Raw genomic sequence first — 19137 nt, 5'->3', positions numbered from 1 at the left:
GAGCCACCTTCCCAGCCCTTATTATATAAACTTTCAACATTCAGAAAAGCTGAAAATTTGTATAGTGAATACTTATATGTTCACCATTTAGATTCTGTGACTTCAGTTTTCCTGTTTTTTACATGTCTACCTGTTCAACCATTTTTTTTGGGGGTATATTTAAAAAAGTTTCAGGTATCACTATACTGAAACATTTCAACATGTCTTAAGTTCAGTATTTCCAGGTATTTAAGTATACTGTTATGTGCAAACACTCAAGTGATTCACGTTCCTATTATGATAGAGAACTTTTCTCTTCCTAGAATTCTCTTCATCTTGGTCAATACCTGCTCCTCCTCTGAAGAAGTAAGGAGCACAAGCACTGTTCTTTTCCTTGTGGATTAGTTTTTGCCTGTTCAAAACTTCATAAGTAGAGTCAGTAGGTTTTAGCTTTCAGATGTATCTTATTACATACGGTAACTTTCTAGCCTGGCACTGGTGGCTCATGCCTGTAATCCTAGCTACTAAGGAGACTAAGAACTGAGGATCACAGTTCAAAGCCAGCCCAGGCAGGAAAGTCCAGGAGACTCTCCAATAAAGAAAACCAGAAGTGGTGCTGTGGCTCAAGTTTTAGTGTGCTAGCCTTGACCAAAAAGAGCTCAGGGACAGTGCCCAGGCTCAGAGTTCAAGCCCCACAACTGACAGACAAATAAAAACAAAACTAAAAAAACCAGTAATTTTCTTTGGTTGCTTTTTTTCTCTAAACATGACTATATAGCCATTCTTTTTTTTTTTTTTTTAATTGGTCCCAGGGTTGAACTCCGGGCCTGAGCACTATCCCTGAGCTCTTTAGCTCAAGGCTAATGCTCTACCACTTTTATCCACAGGTTACTTCCAATTATTGGTTTTTAATTGAGAGATGAGTCTCATGGACTTTCTTGCCTGGGTTGGCTTTGAACTGTGATCCTCAGAATTGACCTCCTGAGTAGCTAGGATTATAGGTGAGCCACAGGCACCAGCTGTTGAGCCATTTTATTGGTGGATATTGGAAGTTTCAAGTTTTTGGCTATTATGAATAAAGCTATTCTAAGTATTCTTTGGCAAATCGTTATGGATATAATTTACTTTTGGATTAAAAAAAATCTACTAGTAGAAATTCTCTTTGGCAACATAGATGTTTAGTAGTTGTTATTTTGTTGGTCGGAGACTTGAACTCTTGAGACTGGGTGCTGTCCCTCTGCTCTTCAGCTCAAAGGTAGTGCTGTACTACTTGAGCAACAGTACCACTTCTAGTTTTCTTGTGCTTTATTGGTGATAAGAGTCTCATGGACTTTCCTGCCCAGGCTGGCTTTGAACCGTGATCCTCAGATATCAGCCTCCTGAGTAGCTAGAGTACAGGCATGAGCCACCGGCGCCTGGCCTTCTTGTTTTTTTTTTTTTGGGGGGTCTGGTTGTGGGGCTTGAACTCTGGGCCTGGGCACTGTCCCTCAGCTCTTCAGCTCAAGGCTAGCACTCTACCACTTGAGCCACAGGGCCACTTCCGGCTTTTTTCTTTTTGCTTATGTGGTGCTGAGTAATCGAACCCAGGGCCTTGAGCATGCAAGGCAAGCGCTCTACCACTGAGCCACCTTCCCAGCCCTGGCCTTCTTGTTTTTAAAATAGGGTTACCAGATTGTTTTTCAGAGTGTTAACATTTATTACCTTCATTAACCATGTTTGAGTTTCATATCCTTGCCAACATTTGGCATTGTTAGTCTATTCATTCTTCGCCATTATGGTTTGCTTATTGGCAGTACTGGCACTTGAACTCAGGGCTTCATGCTTGCTAGCAGGTACTTTTAAACTCTAGTTGTTTATTTGTTTGTTTTGGTACTAGTCCTGGGGCTTGGACCTCGGTGCTGTCCATGAACTTTTTTTGCTCAAGGTTAGCACTCTGCCACTTGAGCCACAATGCACCTTCTGGCTTTTTCTGAGTAGTTTGTTGACGATAAGAGTATCACGTCCTTTCCTGCCTGGGCTGGCTTTGAACAGTCTGCCTACTGTCACTTAGCTCAAGGCTGGCACTCTATCATCATAGTTCCACTTCCAGCTCTTTAGTGGCTAATTGGAAATATGTCTCATGGACTCTCTTCCCTGGACTGGCTTGGAACTGTGATCATCAGATCTCAGCTTCCTGAGGAGGTAGAAAGGTAGGATTACAAGCATAGCCACTAGTCCTACCTTTCATTATGGTTTTATTTTACATTTCTCTAAAGACTAATGTTATAATTACTCCATTTGCTTTCTAATGTTTTATTATAAAACATGTTGTCCCTTGTGAAATAGCTGGTCAAATTTTTACCTTTTCTTTTCTGGTGGTACTAGGGTTTAAACTTAGGTCTTCACATTTGCTATGCAGGCACTCTGCTGATGAGGCAAGCCTTTTTTTTTTTTTTGCTGGTCATGGGGCCTGAACTCTGGGCCTGGGTGCTGTTCCTCAGCTCTTCAGCTCAAGGCTAGCACTCTACCATTTGAGCCACAGCACCACTTCTGGCTTTTTCTGCTTATGTGGTGCTGAGAAATCGAACCCCAGGCCTCATGCATGCAAGGCAAGCGCTCTACCACTGAGCTACCTTCCCTACCTACCCCCCCACCTTTGTTTTTAATATGGAGTTATAGGATTTCTACATTTAGATATTATTAGGCTTTTACTTGCTTTGTTTTGTTTCTCATGCTGGGGATCAAACGTAGGGCTTGTGCCCGATAGGAAAGTGCTTTACAATTGAGCTACATTCCCAACCTTCTGCATTATATTTCATTTCATTTTATTTTTGTCGGTTGTGGGGCTTGAACTCTGGGCTTGGGCACTGTCCCTGAGCTCTTCAGCTCAAGGTGAATGTTTTACCACTTGAGCCACAGTGTCCACTTCCAGTTTTCTGGTAGTTAATTGGAGATAAGAGTCTCAAGCACTTTCATGCCTGGGCTGATTTTGAATTGTGAGCTTTAGATCTCAGCCTCTTGTGTAGCTAGGGTTACAGATGTGAGCCACTGGCACCTGGCTTGTGTTTACATTTTAAAGCTCAATTGTATAAGATCAGGATAGGGGAGATTTACTTCATTAGTTTAGATGAAATAGGCCTGAAGGTAGGAATTGAGCAACATCATCTTCACCATTTGTTCAGTGAATGGTTATACTAACTAAATAGCTAGTGCTAGTTCTAAGTAGCCCATTGTTATGGGGGAGGGGAGAGAGTTCAATTAATAATTCTGGTATAGTAATTTACTGTAGAGTAAATGAGGATATAGACCCTCTAGACAGGGTATATTTATTTATTTATTATGTGGTACCAAGGAATTGAAGCCAGGGCCTCTTGCTTGCTCGGCAAGCACTCTGTCTACCACTAAGCCATTCCTAGCCCTAGACAGGGTTTTATTCAATTATAGCTTGTTTTCTAGACTATTAAGGGGAGACAGCACAAAAGCCCTAAGTTGGAAGCAAGATTGACTGTGTGTGTATGTGCATAAACCTGGTAGGACACAGCTAGGAGGCTAAATGAGTAGTTATGCAAGGATTAGGTATTGCCAACTACAATAAGGACTTTGAATTTTTATTTTGGGTGTTTTCAAAGCTATTCCAGAACTTTAAGCAGAGAAATGACATGGTCTGGTTTCTGTTGGCTAATAGTCTCAGCAATCCATGTATGCGTAGTAAGAGAAGACTAAACAGGAAACCATTGCAATAAAATCTTTTTTTTTTTTTTTTTTTTTTGTCGGTCGTGGGGCTTGAACTCTGGGCCTGGGCGCTGTCCCTCAGCTCTTCAGCTCAAGGCGAGTGCTCTATCACTTGAACTACAGCGCCACTTCCGGTTTTCTGGTGGTTTATTGGAGATAGGAGTCTCACGGTCTCTCCTGCCCGGGCTGGCTTTGAACCGCGATCCTCAGATCTCAGCCTCCTGAGTAGCTAGGATTACAGGCGTGAGCCACCAGCGCCCGGCTAAAATCTTTTTTTTTTTTTTTTGGTCAGTTGTGGGGCTTGAACTCTGGGCTTGGGCTCTGTCCCTGTGCTCTTCAGCTCAAGGTGAGCGCTCTTCCGCTTGAGCCACAGAGCCACTTCCAGTTTTCTAGTGGTTTATTGGAGATAAGAGTCTCACTGACTTTCCTGCCCGGGCTGGCTTTGATCCATGATCCTCAGATCTCAGCCTCCTGAGTAGCTAGGATTACAGGCATGAGCCACTGGCACCTGGCCTTGCAATAAAATCTTTAGAGAGGTATCAAGGAGTCCTAAGGTGAATAAAATAATGTCATGCCAGAGCTTCAGATGACAACGCCTTTGCTACATAATGAAGTGTTTTGTGTGTGTGAGAGAGAGAGAGAGAGGAGAAGAAGAGAGAAAAAGAGAGATGAACTGGAAATAACTGGATGACTAGCTAGATGAATGACTAGCAAGAGTTAGGGCAGGTGGACAATTAAGAACGACTGTAAAGATTGAACTAGGGAAGTTGCACTACTATATTGCACAACTACTCAATGCTGCACAGACATGCCCTCAGGAATAGGCCAATAAGATGGCTTGCTAGGAAGTTTGGCCCTAAATCTAAAGACCATTGGCAGCTAGCTATACAGGGCTTTTAATTAAGTTGAAGGTTGATGCTAGCTCTGGAAGCTAGAATTAGGATACTAAGTGGGGCAGTGCTAACAAGGAGAAAACACAGGTGGCACTAGAGACAGACAGTAAAGTCTTGTTAGGAGTTGTTGAACTGGAATAGCAGCCTTAGGCTTAGAATGAATAGATAAGAGAACTTGAGGTGTGGAACTGGGGGAAAAGTATAGGACAAGCTGGGTGCTGGTGGCTCATGCCTCTAATCCTAGCTACTCAGAAGGCTGAGATCTGAGGATCATGGTTCAAAATTAGCCTGGGCAGGAAAGTCTATGAGTGCCACTAGAAGTGGCACTGTGGCTCAAGTGGTATAGTGCTAGCCTTGAGTTGAAGAGCTGAGGGACATCGCCCAGGCCCAGAGTTCAGGCCCCATGACCAGAAAAGTACAGGACAATATGCTGAAATTATAAAGTATATTGCTAGGCACTGGTAGCTCATGCCTATAATCCTAGCTACTCAGGGGACTGTGATCTGAGGATTGCAGCTCAAATCCAGTCCAAGCAAATCCAAGAGACTAATCATTAGTTAACTAACAAGCTAGAAGTTGCTCAAGTTGTAAAGCCCAGCCTTGAGCAAAAGCTAAGCTCAAGCTTGAGAAACTAAGTTCAAGCTCTAATACCAGCAGACAAAAAAGAAGCAAGAGGAGCTGGGAATGTGGCTTAGTGGTAGAGTGCTTGCCTTGCCTGCATGAAGCTCTGGGTTCAATTTCTCAGTACCATATAAACAAAAAAAGCCAGAAGTGGTGCTATGGCTCAAGTGGTACAGTGAGTGCTAGCCTTGAGCAAAAGAAGCTCAGGGACAGTACAGTGCTCAGGCCCTAAGTTCAAGCCCCAGGACTGGCCCACACAAAAAAATTTCTCACTTTCATTCCACTCCTTCAGTTATGCCAAATTATGTTTATTTGGTATATCTTCTATTTTTCTGTCTGTATTTGTATAGGTGCTCAAATATAGTGTATATATTATACATGCATATATAAGAAGAACATGCTATATTCTTAGTTTTCTTTCTTTTTTTGGTTGTGAGGTTTGAACTCTGGGCCTGGGTGCTATCCCTGAGCTCTTTATTCAGCTAAAGGCTAGTGCTTTTACCACTTTGTGCCACAGTGCCTCTTCTGTGTTTTCTGGTGGTTAATTAGAAATAGTCTCACTGACTTTCCCACCTGGGCTGGCTTTGAACTACGATCCTAAGATCTTAGCCTCCTAAATACCTAGGATTACAAGTGTGAACCACCAGCGTCCGGCTTGTTCTTAGCATTTTTACAATTTAATTTTTAATATAAATTATTTTAATATATTTACTATATTGGATATTCAGCATATCTCAACACGTTGACCAGTTGACCAGTATGACACACTTCTAGCTTTTTTTTCTTTAACTGCTATTCTGGATTCCATTGTTTAAATGAGTCATCACCTATTTAACTTAGTCACCCGTCAAGTAGTTGACAGATGTTTAGGCTACCTCAGGTTTGTTGGTTGCTGCTTTTTTGTTGGTTATGGGAGTTTGAACTCTGGGCCTGGGGTGCTCTTCCTGAGCTTTTCAGCTTGAGGCTAGCGCTCTACCACTTGAGCCACAGCTCTACTCCCGGTTTTCTGGTGGTTAATTGGAGATCAGAGTCTTATGGACTATTCTTGCGTAGGATGGCTTTGAATCGCAATCATCAGATCTCAGCCCCCTGAGTTGCTAGGATTATAGATGCGAGCCAACCGCACCCAGCATATTTGTTTTTAGCAATATAAAATGAGCAGCAAACATTGCCTCAGAGAATATGTAAGGTACATGCATGAAGTTCTGATTATGACTTTTGAAAAGCTACCATCTGTTCTCTGATCTTCCTTGGGGAGCCTCCTGAGAAATGATCAGGATGTTCAAAAGTCTGGAAATGGGCTAGGAAGGTGGCTCATTGGTAGAATGCTTGCCTTGCATGCATAAGGCCTGGGTTCAGTTCCTCGGCACCATATAAGTGGAAAAAGCCAGAAGTGGTGCTGTGGCTTAAGTGGTATAGTGCTAGCCTTGAGGAAATGCTGAGGGACATTGCCCAGGCCCAGAGTTCATAACTGACAAAAAAAAAAAAAAAGTCTGGAGACCACAATAAAGGGCAACAATGGAAAGAACTAGGCATGTATTTCTAGTGTTAGATTAGTATTAGATTCCCATAGGGATATGGAATAAGGCTTTCCTGTGAAGCTACATACTAAGACATAAGTAAGGCTGCTTGGTAAAAGTGACAACTCCACACGCTTTACAACTGTTTAAGAACTTTTGGTGCAGAACCTTCTCATAAATGGTTTGTAAGAGTAGTCAGGGTTTTTTGTTTGTTTTGTTTTTGTTGTTGCTGTTTTTACTTCATTTGTATATGCCATTCCTAGGGCTTGAACTCAGGGCTTGAGTACTGTTCCTGAGCATTTTGCTCAAAGCTAGCACTCTACCACTTAAGCCACTGCTCCACATCTGGCATTTACGTGGTTAAATGGAGATAAGAGTCTCATAGACTTTCTGGTCCAGGCTGGCTTTGAGCCATGATTCTCAGATCTCAATCTTTTGAGTAGCCAGGAAAGGCATGAACCATTGGTACCAGGGCTGAATAGTCATTTTTGATTATTGAGTGCATTCAACAGAAGCTGAAATTCCATGGAGGGGTAGTGTGTAAAGTGACTTGAACACAAAGAATTAACAATGTTGGTTAACAGCTTTTTCTCTGAAAAGTATAGTGATTTGATCTGGATTAGTGAAGGGAATGACTGAGGGTCAGTCAGGTGCTTGAGGCTGGAGGAACACTGCTGGGGAACCTCTAGTGCTGCCTTCCTGGTACTTATAGTCTTCAAGTGTATGGGCCAGAAAGGATAACAAGGGGTCTAATAGGATTATTATGGTGGCAATAGAAGAAACTACACTGGAGTCAACGTAGTGATATGTGTAAGAAGATAATATTTTAGCAAAGGAAATGAATCAATTGGAAAAGTTTGAGGCTTCTTGAATTTTGGGGCATGAGGCTAGTCAGTTTGGATGTGGCTACCTTAGGGGTTTGGCTATAGATTTTATTCATATAGTTTATTGTTTAGATGCTTGGGATAGAACAATGAACAGAATAGATATAAATACTCCTTTCCTCCCACTTTATACTCCACTGGGGGAGACAAATTATATAAATAAAATGTATGCAATATATCAGACAATGATCAATGCTAAAGCCAAAGAAGCAAGTAAGAGGTATGTGTCAGAAAGAGTAGCTAGAAAAGAAGAGACTTTTCCTATATTCTGGAGATGGTTTTGAATAAAGAAGGGAAAGTGGAGGTAACAAGCCATGTGGATAATGTAAGGAAAGGGCATTGCAATTACTGAAGCTTTGGAGAAGTTGGCTTATTTGGGGAGTGGAAAGTAAGAGGGCTGGAAGTGATCAAGAAAATTGGTAGCGTGTCAGAGCAACTGAGATCTTTCATACCTGTGGTACAGTTTGGATATTTTCCAAGAAAAGTGAAAGGTTCAAGCAGAGACTTGACCTGACCTGACTAAGAATCGCTTTGGTCCTTATATTGAGAATAATAGCCCATTGAGGCAGAGGTGTGGATGTGAGGTGGAGTGAAGATGGCATACGATGATTAAAGGAGACCAGTTGAAGAAGTTACAAGCTAGGCAGGAAATGATGACTGCTTAGACAGAGTCGGAGTTGAACTGCTGATGAGAGAGCAGGAGAGTTGTTGGGAAGGTAAATCTCAATAATACTTCTGAGATGTAGGGTCACAGAGTTAGGAAGTTATTGAGGAAGAGACTTTTTGGGGAGTAGTATCTGGATCATAGTTTTACTGTTAGGTTTGGAACATAGCTTAGTGTCTGGGGCCAGTGAGAATTCAGATTGAATTCATTGAAAATTGAGATTCACATTCAGAATGAGATTCATTGGTCTTTGAAGAGATCAAGATTGGTGTTTGGATCTGCATAACACGATGGGAATTAGAATTGATTTTAGGGTAAGGATTACTTTGGGGGGGGGGGGCTAAGTTATAGATTTAGACTGGTATTCTTCTATTATTATTCTAGGCCAGGATTGGTTGTAACTTCCATCTCTTGTGCCATTGAAATTAATAAAAATGTTGAAAGTATTGAGGCTATATGTATCTATATATGGGTGTCTTAAGAGTGAATTCAGGGCTGGGAAGGTGGCTCAGTGGTAGAGTGCTTGCCTTGCCTGCATGAAGCCCTGGGTTTGATTCCTCAGCACCACATAAACTGAAAAAGCTGGAAGTGGCGCTGTGGCTCAAGTGATGGAGCGTTAGCCTTGAGCTAAAGAGCTGAGGGGCAGTGCCCAGGCCCAGAGATCAGGCCCTGCGAATGGCAAAAAAGAAAAAGAAAAAGAAAAAAAAAAAAGTGAATTCAGACTTAGCCCTGCCTATACAAAGCATCTGGCCTTCTCAAACTGGGATCTATAGTCAAGGAAGGGTGGAAAAAAGTTCCTGGTCATTGACCCAACTCTTTCCCTCCAGATGGCCCACTGTGTGACCAGGGTTCAGCTGTCCATTTCCTGTGACCACCTTATTGACAAGGACATCGGCTCCAAGTCTGACCCACTCTGCGTCCTTTTACAGGATGTGGGAGGAGGCACCTGGGTTGAGGTGAGGTGGATTTTGGAGGTTAAGGTCATGGAGGGAGACTGGGGCTAAGTTTTAGAGTGAAGTATGTGTGACTGATGGTTTTGGCCTCTGTCTACAGCTTGGTCGGACAGAGAGAGTACAGAACTGTTCAAGCCCTGAGTTTTCCAAGACTCTGCAGCTTGAATACCACTTTGAGACAGTCCAGAAACTACGCTTTGGAATCTATGACATAGACAACAAGACCCCAGAGCTGGGGGATGATGACTTCCTAGGGGGAACTGAGTGTTCTCTAGGACAGGTATGTAGGGCTAAGGATTAAGGTTCTTCTATCAGATAATCCAGGCCTTCTGGCAGGGGGACAACAAGCAGGACCTAACCTACCTGAGATACTGAGTTCTTCCCTACCTTTCTTTGCCCCAGATTGTGTCCAGCCAGATACTAACTCTTCCCTTGATGCTGAAGCCTGGGAAACCTGCTGGACGAGCTACCATTACAGTAAGAAAGAGCTCAGCACGTGTCGGGGCAGGACCTTAGATCAATGAAGAATTCATGAGATGATACAGTCTTTCTTACCTAGATCTCAGCTCAAGAGTTAAAGGACAGTCGTATAGTAACCATGGAGGTGGAGGCCAGAAACCTAGATAAGAAGGTACGTCTGGAAAGATACTCTGGGGATGTAATAGTTAAGAGGAATTAAATGGTATATGTCTTCCCAAGTCTTGTAACTAGGATCTCTGTGGCACTGGCAGGACTTTCTGGGAAAATCGGATCCATTCCTGGAGTTCTTTCGCCAGGGTGATGGGAAGTGGCATCTGGCATACAGATCTGAGGTGTGAGACTCTTGGGATTGGGTGGGTTGGGTAGGAGACAATCTTGGGCTGTGACTAGCAAGTTGTAGAATACTGGAAGAAAGAATTTGTCAGGCCAGAACTTCTTGAAAGACCTTGCTCTCCATGTCTAGGTAATTAAGAACAACCTGAACCCAACATGGAAACGCTTCTCAGTTCCACTTCAGCATTTATGTGGTGGGGACCCCAATACACCCATCCAGGTGAGGAGCTTGCCTTCTGAGTAAATTGAGCAATGGGAAAGGGAATTCTCACTTCTACATGCTTCATATGTACATAACACATATATTGCTTCCCTACAGGTGCGTTGCTCAGACTATGACAGTGATGGGTCACATGATCTCATTGGTACCTTCCATACCAGCTTGGCCCAGCTGCAAGCAGTACCAGTGAGTGTTAGGTCTGCTTGGGTGTTGAGGTGGGCGAACATGGCTACCACCTTGGGGAAGATGTGAGGGTTGGAGGTGTGGCTCACATGGTAGCACTTCAGCCTTTAAGTGAAAGTGTCAGACCCTGAGTCTAGGGTCTTCCCTCCACCTCACTCCTACCCCCCTACCCTCCTACTCTCCACTCCCCACCCCATCTAGGAAGAAGGAAAAAAACCCTGTGCAGATGGAGGAGAGGGAAATTCAAGGCCTTTGGCTTATGTTATGGGAGTTCCCTACACTAACTTTTCTCTTCTTACCAGGCCGAGTTTGAATGCATCCACCCTGAGAAGCAGCAAAAAAAGAAAAGCTATAAGAACTCTGGTACCATCTTGATCAAGATTTGCAAGGTGACACAATAACCTGTGATAACCCAGGCTTTCATTTCTGAGCTTTATAATTCCAATCCCCTGTCATCCAAAGACTGACTGTGACTTTATCTGCAGGTAGAAACAGATTATTCCTTCCTAGACTATGTGATGGGAGGCTGCCAAATCAACTTCACTGTAAGTTCCTTACTCTAGGGGCAAGGGATCAGGTCTGGGGCTCAAGGTGAGTGTCAGCTCCTGTTTTGTCCTCCTCCCAGGTGGGTATAGATTTCACTGGCTCCAATGGAGATCCCTCCTCACCTGATTCTTTGCACTACCTGAGTCCTACAGGAGTCAACGAGTACCTGACAGCATTGTGGAGTGTGGGCAGTGTCATTCAGGATTATGACTCGTGAGTAACTAGTCTCTTCAGCCGTCCCCACCTCTGCCTGTGGGCACACAATCCCCTCACTGCCTCTTCCCTCAACTCATTGTCCTCCCACAGGGACAAGCTATTCCCAGCATTTGGATTTGGGGCTCAGGTACCCCCTGACTGGCAGGTGAGCTCTCTTTCCCTTCCTCAGTCCTTTTTTCAGTTTCTGAATCTTGATTTTGGGGTCTTTGGTGAACTTACTTGCTGCCTGGTACCTACCTTGGAGGGGAGATGCAGGATTCATCCTTGCTAGGGATGTTTATATTTATAGCAAGCTCAGGACTAAATAGCTCCCATAAGAATCGTGGTATAGGGCTGGGAAGGTGGCTCAATGGTAGAGCACTTGCCTTGCATGCATGAGGCCCTGGGTTCGATTCCTCAGCACCACATAAGCAAAAAGAAAAAAGCCGGAAGTGGCGTTGTGGCTCAAGTGGTAGAGCGCTAGCCTTGAGCTGAAGAGCTGAGGGACAGCACCCAGGCCCAGAGTTCAGGCCCCAGGACCGGACCCAAAAAAAAAAAGAATCTTGGTATATGCCATAGTTTTTCTGAACTACTACAGAACCCCTACAGTGCTTTTTTTTCTCAGCACAAAAAAGTTCCCAGGGAAGAATCTGATTTTTTTTATTATCTTCAGGTCTCACATGAATTTGCCTTGAACTTCAATCCAAGTAATCCCTACTGCACTGGTAAGTTCTAATCCTCCTGCCTGAGGTCCAAGCCTGTACCGGCAAAGAAGAGTTATGGGAGGATACCTGCCTCCTTTCTCCAATGGAATGGACATTAGAACTAACCCTCTGGAGTCAGATCTTCATCTTGCTACTTGCTGCCTACTTAGGCTTTCCTTTGTGTGCTTTGGTTTTGTAATAAAGCTAAAAATTACAAAGGATATTGAGTGTTCAAGTAGAATATGAGTAAAACAGTAAATGTGAAGCAATACTGGCATATAGTGCTTTCTAAAAAATAGCTGGGGCTGGGAATGTGGCTAGTGATAGAGTGCTTGCCTAGCATGATAGCCTTGAGCAAAAGAAGCTCAGGGATAGTGCCCAAGCCCTGAGTTCAAGCCTCAAGACTGGCAAAAAAAAAGAAAAAGTAAAGAAAAAATAATATGCTGTTAATTCTATTATCTATGCCTAGAAACTCAAGGGACTTATCTGAGCATCAGTGACAGTCTTGGTATCTCCCTGCAGGGAGCTTTCTTGCCAGCTACTCAATACTTTTTTTTTGGTCGGTTGTGGGGTTTAAAATCTGGACCTGGTTGCTGGGGAGGTGGCTCAGTGGTAGAGCGCTTGCCTTGCATGCATGAGGCCCTGGGTTCAATTCCTCAGCACCATATAAGCAGAAAAATCCGGAAGTGGCGCTGTGGCTCTAGTGGTAGAGTGCTAGCCTTGAGCTGAAGAGCTGAGGGACAGAGCCCAGGCCCAGTGTTCAGCCCCACAACCGGACCCCAAAAAAAAAAATAAATCTGGGCCTGGGAAGGTGGCTCAGTGGTAGAGCACTTGCCTTGCATGCATGAGGCCCTGGGTTTGATTCCTTAGCACCACATAAGCAAAAAGAAAAAAGCCGGAAGTGTGCTGTGGCTCAAGTGTTAGAGCACTAGCCTTGAGCTGAAGAGCTGAGGGACAGTGCCCAGGCCCAGAGTTCAAGCCCTACTACCAGACCCCCCCCCTCCAAAAAAAAAAAAATCTGGGTCTGAGTCCTATCTCTGAGCTCTTCAGCTCAAGGCTAGCTTAACCCACAGTGCAACTTCCAGTTTCCTGGATTTCCTGCCCAGGCTGGCTTTGAACTGCATTCCTCAGATTGCAGCCTCCTGAGTAGCTAGGATTACAGGCATGAGCACTGGTGCTCGGCTTTAACCAACATTTTTGAAGAATTTATGCCAGATAATTTCTAGGGTGTCTCTTGGTTTGAAATATATTCTCACAAATATATTCTCTCCAATTAATCACTCAAAAACCGAAAGTGGCTATGGCTCAAAGTGGTAGAGCTCAGAGATAGCACACAGGCCCTGAGTTCAAGCCCTACAACTGTCAGTCTGTGTGTTCTCAAGCTATCATCAGGATATCATTTTTTCCCCCTCAGTTCTTTGAACTAATTTGTACTATTATTATCAGTCATGTTAACCATTTGACTACTTGGTTATAATTAGGCCTACCAGATTTCTCTACAAGTATTCTTTTTCTCTTTATAATTAATACCTGTTGAGGACAACTTCAAATCTAGATGCATTATCAAATTATTTTCCTTTAGATTTTCTACCCTTTGATGATTTTTACCTGAATCAGTTATTTCTTTTTCTTTTTTTTTTTTTTTTTTTTGGGTCCGGTCATGGGGCCTGAACTCTGGGCCTGGGCACTGTCCCTCAGCTCTTCAGCTCAAGGCTAGCGCTCTACCACTTGAGCCACAGCGCCACTTCCGGCTTTTTTCTTTTTGCTTATGTGGTGCTGAGGAATTGAACCCAGGGCCTCTGGCATGCAAGGCATGCGCTCTACCACTGAGCCACCTTCCCAGCCCCTGATTCAGTTATTTCTATGATTGCCAATTTTCTAATTTTTCCTTAAGGGCTTTCTCCTCTCCCTGTTTATTAACATCTGTATGGCTTCTTATTAAATGTATTATAATTCAGTATTTTAAGGATGTTATAATCTTGTGGAGTGTGTGTGTGTGTGTGTGTGTGTGTGTGTGTGTGTGTGTGTGTGTGTGTGTGTGTGTGTGTGTGTGTGTGTGTGTGTGTGTGTGTGTGTGTGTGTGTGTGTGTGTGTGTGTGTGTGTGTGTGTGTGTGTGTGTGTGTGTGTGTGTGGCTAATCCTGGGGCTTGAATTCAGGGCCTGGAAGCTTCTTTTGCTCAAGGCTAGCACTCTACCACTTGGGACACAGCGCCACTTCTAGCTTTTTTTGTGTACAGGATACTGAGGAATCGAACCCAGGGCTTCATGTATGCTAGGCAAGCAGTCTACCACTAAGCTATATTACCAGCCCCTTTATTGGGTATTTTATTGTATACGGGCACCAGTCTGGGGCTTGAACTCTGGGCATTATCCCTTAGCTTATGTGCTCAATAAGCCTACTGTTCTACCATAAGCCATAGCTCCACTTCCAGCTTTTTGATATTTAATTGGAGATGAGAGTCTTATCAAAGCCAGGCGCCACGTCTCACACCTGTAATCTTAGCTACTCAGGAGGCTAAGATTTGAGGATCGCGGTTCAAAGCCATGGTGGGCAGGAAAATCTGTGAGACTCTCCAATAAGCCACCAGAAAACCGGAAGTGGCGCTGTGGCTCAAGTGGTAGAGCACTAGCCTTGAGCTGAAGAGCTGAGGGACAGTGCCCAGGCCCAGAGTTCAAGCCCCATGACTGACCAAAAAAAAAAAAAAAAGTCTTGACATTCCTGCCAGGCTAGCTGTAAACTATGATGCTTAGATTTTAGCCTTCTGAATAGCTAGGATTACAGGTAACTACTTTATTGTTTTGTTTTTTTTTAATTTATTTATTGTTGTCAGTTATGGGGCCTGAACTCTGGGCCTGGGCGCTGTCCCTCAGCTCTTCAGCTCAAGGCTAGCGCTCTACCACTTGAGCCACAGCACCACTTCCTTATGTGGTGCTGAGGAATCCAACCCAGGGCCTCATGTATACAAGGCAAGCATTCTACCACTGAGCCACCTTCCCAGCCCATTCATTGGGGTTTTATTTCTGGCTTTTTTTGTTTGTTTTTGCCAGTCATGAGGCCTGAACTCTGGGTCTGGGCCTCTGTCCCTCAGCTCTTCAGCTCAAGGCTAGCGCTCTACCACTGGAGCCACAGCACCACTTCGGGCTTTTTCTATTTATGTGGTGCTGAGGAATCGAACCCAGGGCCTCATGCTTGCAAGGCATGCACTCTACCGCTGAGCTACCTTCCCAGCTCCCCCCCCCCCCTTTTTTTTTTTTGGAAAGCACCTTTCTTCTCTGAGCTTTAGTTTCCTCAATTATAGTATAAAATATCCTGTGTTACAGAGGTGGCTGAATGAGATACAAGTTCCTAAACCACTTTGGTCAAGTTGGGGTAATTTCAGATCTAGCCTAATCTTGAGGGATGCAGGATTTTATTTTTTTCCTTCCTCCTTTGCAGGTATACAGGGCATTGTGGATGCATACCGCCAAGCTGTGCCCCAAGTTCGTCTCTATGGCCCCACCAACTTTGCACCCATCATCAACCATGTGGCCAGGTTTGCAGCTCAGGCTGCTTATCAAGGCACTCCCTCGGTAAGACAATATGGTGGGTGAGAACTGTTTAACAAAAGACCCCTTTCAGCGACCGGGAAGGTGGCTAAGAGGTAGGGTGCTTGCCTCAAATGTATGAGGCCCTGGGTTCAATTCCTAAGGACCACATAAACACAAAATGCCAGATATTGTGCTGTGGCTCAAGTGGTAGAGCACTAGCCTTTAGCTAAAGAGCTGAGGGACAGTACCCAGGCCCAGAGTTCAAGTCCCATGACCCAACTCTTCCCCTCCCCTCCCCCCCCCCCCCCCCCCAATAAAAATCGGACTTCATTTCAGTGTGAGAATGTATCTGGGGTAGGTGGTGGGGGTTGGGAAAGAGGATCTGGCTCAGTATATGAATGGCCTTGTCCCCAGCAATACTTCGTGCTGCTGCTGTTGACTGATGGTGCTGTGACAGATGTGGAGGCCACACGTGAGGCTGTGGTGTGTGCTTCGAAGCTGCCCATGTCAGTGATCATTGTTGGTGTGGGTAGTGACGACTTTGAGGCCATGGAGCAACTGGATGCAGATGGTGGACCTCTTCGTACACGCTCTGGGGAGGCAGCTGCCCGTGACATTGTACAGTTTGTGCCTTTCCGCCAATTCCAGAATGTGAGTGGAGTCAAGTTTTAGGACAGATCTAAAGGTTTGCCCTTCCACCTCTCCCTGATGTGAGGAGGTTAAAGCCCCAATGCTGGGCAGGATTGAATGGGTTGTGGGTGCAGGCCTTGTATGCAGAATACCACTGACCTTGTCCTTTTCCTGGCAGGCCCCACAGGAGGCATTAGCACAGACCGTGCTTGCAGAAGTGCCCACACAGCTGGTATCCTACTTCAAGGCCCAAGGTTGGGCCCCACTCAAAGTGCCACCTTCATCCCCAGCCAAAGGCCCAGCACAGGCCTCTCTGGCCTAGCCTCTCTGGAGGGTAAGCAGTAGCCAGTCTTCAGCCTTCTGCCAAGATCCTCTGGGCCATGGACCAACCCTGCACTCTTCCCATTGCTAGCACTTTATATTTCGATACTTTTATACTTGCTTCTGCTATTGCTGCTCTTGATCCATGTGCTTGTCATCCAGTAAAGACAAGTCTCTGACATCATTCTCTGTGTATTTTTGGGTGGGGAGTGTCACTTTTTTTTTTTTTTTGACGCTGTCCCTAAGCTTCGTTGCTCAAGGCTAGTACTCTACCACTTGAGCCATAGCTCCCCTTCTGATGTTTTGGAAACTCATTGAAGATTCCCATGACCCTAGGGTAACTTTGAACCACTATCCTCAGATCTCAGCCTCCTGACTCGCTAGGATAACTGGTGTGAGCTACTGGCACCCAGCTCTAAAAGGAGATCAAATAAAATATTCCTACCCAAACAAATTGGGTATTCATTCATTCATCTATTCAAATATTTATTGATTTTAGAGATACTCTTTGAATATTCAAATTTTGTTAATACAGCAAACGTAGCCTTCCCTTCCTTAGAACGGAGCTAAGCTTGGAACACAGCAAGGTAGAAAATGTTACGCCCACCAAGAGGCTGCAAAGGGGAAGCAGAGCTAATTTAAAAAGTGGAACAGCTGGGTGTGGTGGCTCATGCCTGTAATCCTAGCTACTCAGGAGGCTGAGATCTGAGGATCCTGGTTCAAAGCTAGCTCAGGCAGGAAAAGCTGTGAAACTCTTATCTCCAATAAACTATTCAGAAAAATAGAGGCTGTGGCTCAAGAGGTAGAGCACTAGCCTTGAGCTGAAGAGTTTAGGGACAACGCCCAGGCCCAGATTTCAAGCCCCATGACTGACCAAAAAAAAAAAAGGTGGAACAAAGGCTATATTAGACTTCCTGGAGGAAGAGAGTAGTGATAGTTCTGATTGAAATGCTGGGGGGTTTTGGTTTCCTTTTTTTGTTTTAACATAAGGTCTTACCGTGTACGTGTAGCTCAGGCTAGCCTATGGTACTTGGCCCAGGTTTGGCCTTGAACTCAAAATTTTCTTGCTTTAGCCTCTGAACACTCAGATTCTAGACATGTGTCACCACACCTAGTTTATAATCCTGAATTTTAATTATTTTTCAATTAGATTCATGAGGAAGGGAGGAGGGAATCGTGTGTGTGTGTGTGGTGTGCACATGCATGCGCGCGCACGTATGTATGCATGAGCACATGCAATGCCAGTACTGAGGCTTGAACTCAGGGCTCTACGTTGTTTTGGCTTTTTCTGCTCAAAGCTGGCACTCTTATCACTTGAACCACATCTCCATTTCTGGCTTCTTACCAGTTAATTAGAGGTAAGAGGTCTAGCTGGCCTTGATCTGGGATCTTATCCACTTAAGTAGTTAAGACTACAGGTATGTGCCACCAGTGCTTGGGCTCTTTAAAAAAAAAAAATGTTTTTTCATTGTAGAGATTTTTCTTGTGTGGGTAGGGGGAGTCTTGCCATATCATTCAGGCTAATCTTGAACTTCTGATATCAAAACTCCTAAAAACCTGTTTATTACTCCTAAAAACCTGTTTATTACGCCGGGCGCTGGTGGCTCACGCCTGTAATCCTAGCTACTCAGGAGGCTGAGATCTGAGGATCGCGGTTCAAAGCCAGCCCGGGCAGGAGAGACCGTGAGACTCCTATCTCCAATAAACCACCAGAAAACCGGAAGTGATGCTGTAGCTCAAGTGGTAGAGTGCTCGCCTTGAGCTGAAGTGCTGAGGGACAGCGCCCAGGCCCAGAGTTCAAGCCCCACGACCTACAAAAAAAAAAAAACCTGTTTATTACAAATCTTTTACTCTTTATGTACATTTATATACATACTATGTTTTCTAAATTTAAAATGTGTACTAGTGCAAATTTGCAGACATTTCAAATAAAATATTAAAATAGATAATGGAGCTGGGCGCTGGTGCTCGTGCCTATAATCCTAGCTACTCAAGAGGCTGAGATCTGAGGATTGCAGTTAGTAGCACCCAGGCCCAGAATTCAAGCCCCATGACTGACAAAAAAAAAATAAAAGGGAGTAAAATAGATAATAGAGCATGAGGAAGTCACTGGGGATGTAGTTCAGTTGTAAAGTGTTTGCCTGGCATTTGTGAAGCCCTGGGTTTAATCCCTAGCACTGCAAAAACAAATAACAAAATAGGATATTTGTATTTTGTCCTTATTTAATCTATTTTTAGTGTCTTATTCATCAGAACTTGCCATCTCACCTCATTCTTTTTGTTGTTGTTGTTGGTCGTGGGGCTTGAACTCTGGGCTTGGGTGCTATCCTTCAGCTCTTCAGCTCAAGGGGAGCGCTCTACCACTTGAGCCACAGTACCACTTCCGATTTTCTGGTGGTTTATTGGAGATAAAGAGTCTCAGGGACTGGGTTTGAACTGTGATCCTCAGATCTCAGCCTCCTGAGTAGCTAGGATTACAGGCTCACGCCTGTACCTCATTCTTTTTAATGCCTACATATTATTTTCTCATGTGAGTGTGCCCAACTTTATTTAGCTAATTCATTATTTATAGGGATTTGTATTAAAAAGTGGGGATCCTTTTATACATTGATCTTTGTGTATTTACTGGGATATTTCCAAAGGATTTGTTCTTAGACATGTAAATTATTTGTGCTAGTAACTAGAGCTTGAACTCTGGACCTTGGGCTCTGAATTGCACTCCCCCCCCCCCCACACACACACACACAGCTGGTGCTATATTACTTGCATCAG

At 44.2% G+C, this 19137-nt stretch overlaps 1 protein-coding gene across 5 annotated transcripts in view; it reads left to right on the top strand.

Moving 5' to 3' along the window:
- Cpne1 (copine 1) overlaps nucleotides 1–16549 on the top strand; it is a 48206-nt gene extending 31657 nt beyond the window's left edge. For 4 of the 5 annotated variants that reach the window (XM_042694783.1, XM_042694782.1, XM_042694784.1 and 1 more), the window contains 15 exons: nucleotides 9100–9228; nucleotides 9326–9505; nucleotides 9628–9702; nucleotides 9785–9856; nucleotides 9957–10037; nucleotides 10169–10258; nucleotides 10358–10444; nucleotides 10744–10830; nucleotides 10927–10986; nucleotides 11067–11200; nucleotides 11294–11348; nucleotides 11856–11907; nucleotides 15323–15456; nucleotides 15829–16065; nucleotides 16223–16549. In XM_042694783.1, the coding sequence (XP_042550717.1) occupies nucleotides 9100–9228; nucleotides 9326–9505; nucleotides 9628–9702; nucleotides 9785–9856; nucleotides 9957–10037; nucleotides 10169–10258; nucleotides 10358–10444; nucleotides 10744–10830; nucleotides 10927–10986; nucleotides 11067–11200; nucleotides 11294–11348; nucleotides 11856–11907; nucleotides 15323–15456; nucleotides 15829–16065; nucleotides 16223–16366 (1617 nt within the window). In that variant the 3' untranslated portion in view covers nucleotides 16367–16549. The remainder of the gene's footprint in view (nucleotides 1–9099; nucleotides 9229–9325; nucleotides 9506–9627; nucleotides 9703–9784; nucleotides 9857–9956; nucleotides 10038–10168; nucleotides 10259–10357; nucleotides 10445–10743; nucleotides 10831–10926; nucleotides 10987–11066; nucleotides 11201–11293; nucleotides 11349–11855; nucleotides 11908–15322; nucleotides 15457–15828; nucleotides 16066–16222) is intronic. The other variant, XM_042694786.1, reaches the window with a different exon arrangement.
- Nucleotides 16550–19137: the final 2588 nt, after the last annotated feature.

This window comes from Dipodomys spectabilis, unplaced genomic scaffold (genome assembly GCF_019054845.1).
Source record: "Dipodomys spectabilis isolate Male_0828 unplaced genomic scaffold, ASM1905484v1 ptg000175l, whole genome shotgun sequence".
Lineage (NCBI taxonomy): Eukaryota > Metazoa > Chordata > Mammalia > Rodentia > Heteromyidae > Dipodomys > Dipodomys spectabilis.
The sequence above is the reverse complement of the archived record's forward strand: the minus strand, read 5'-3'. Positions and strand labels throughout refer to the sequence as shown.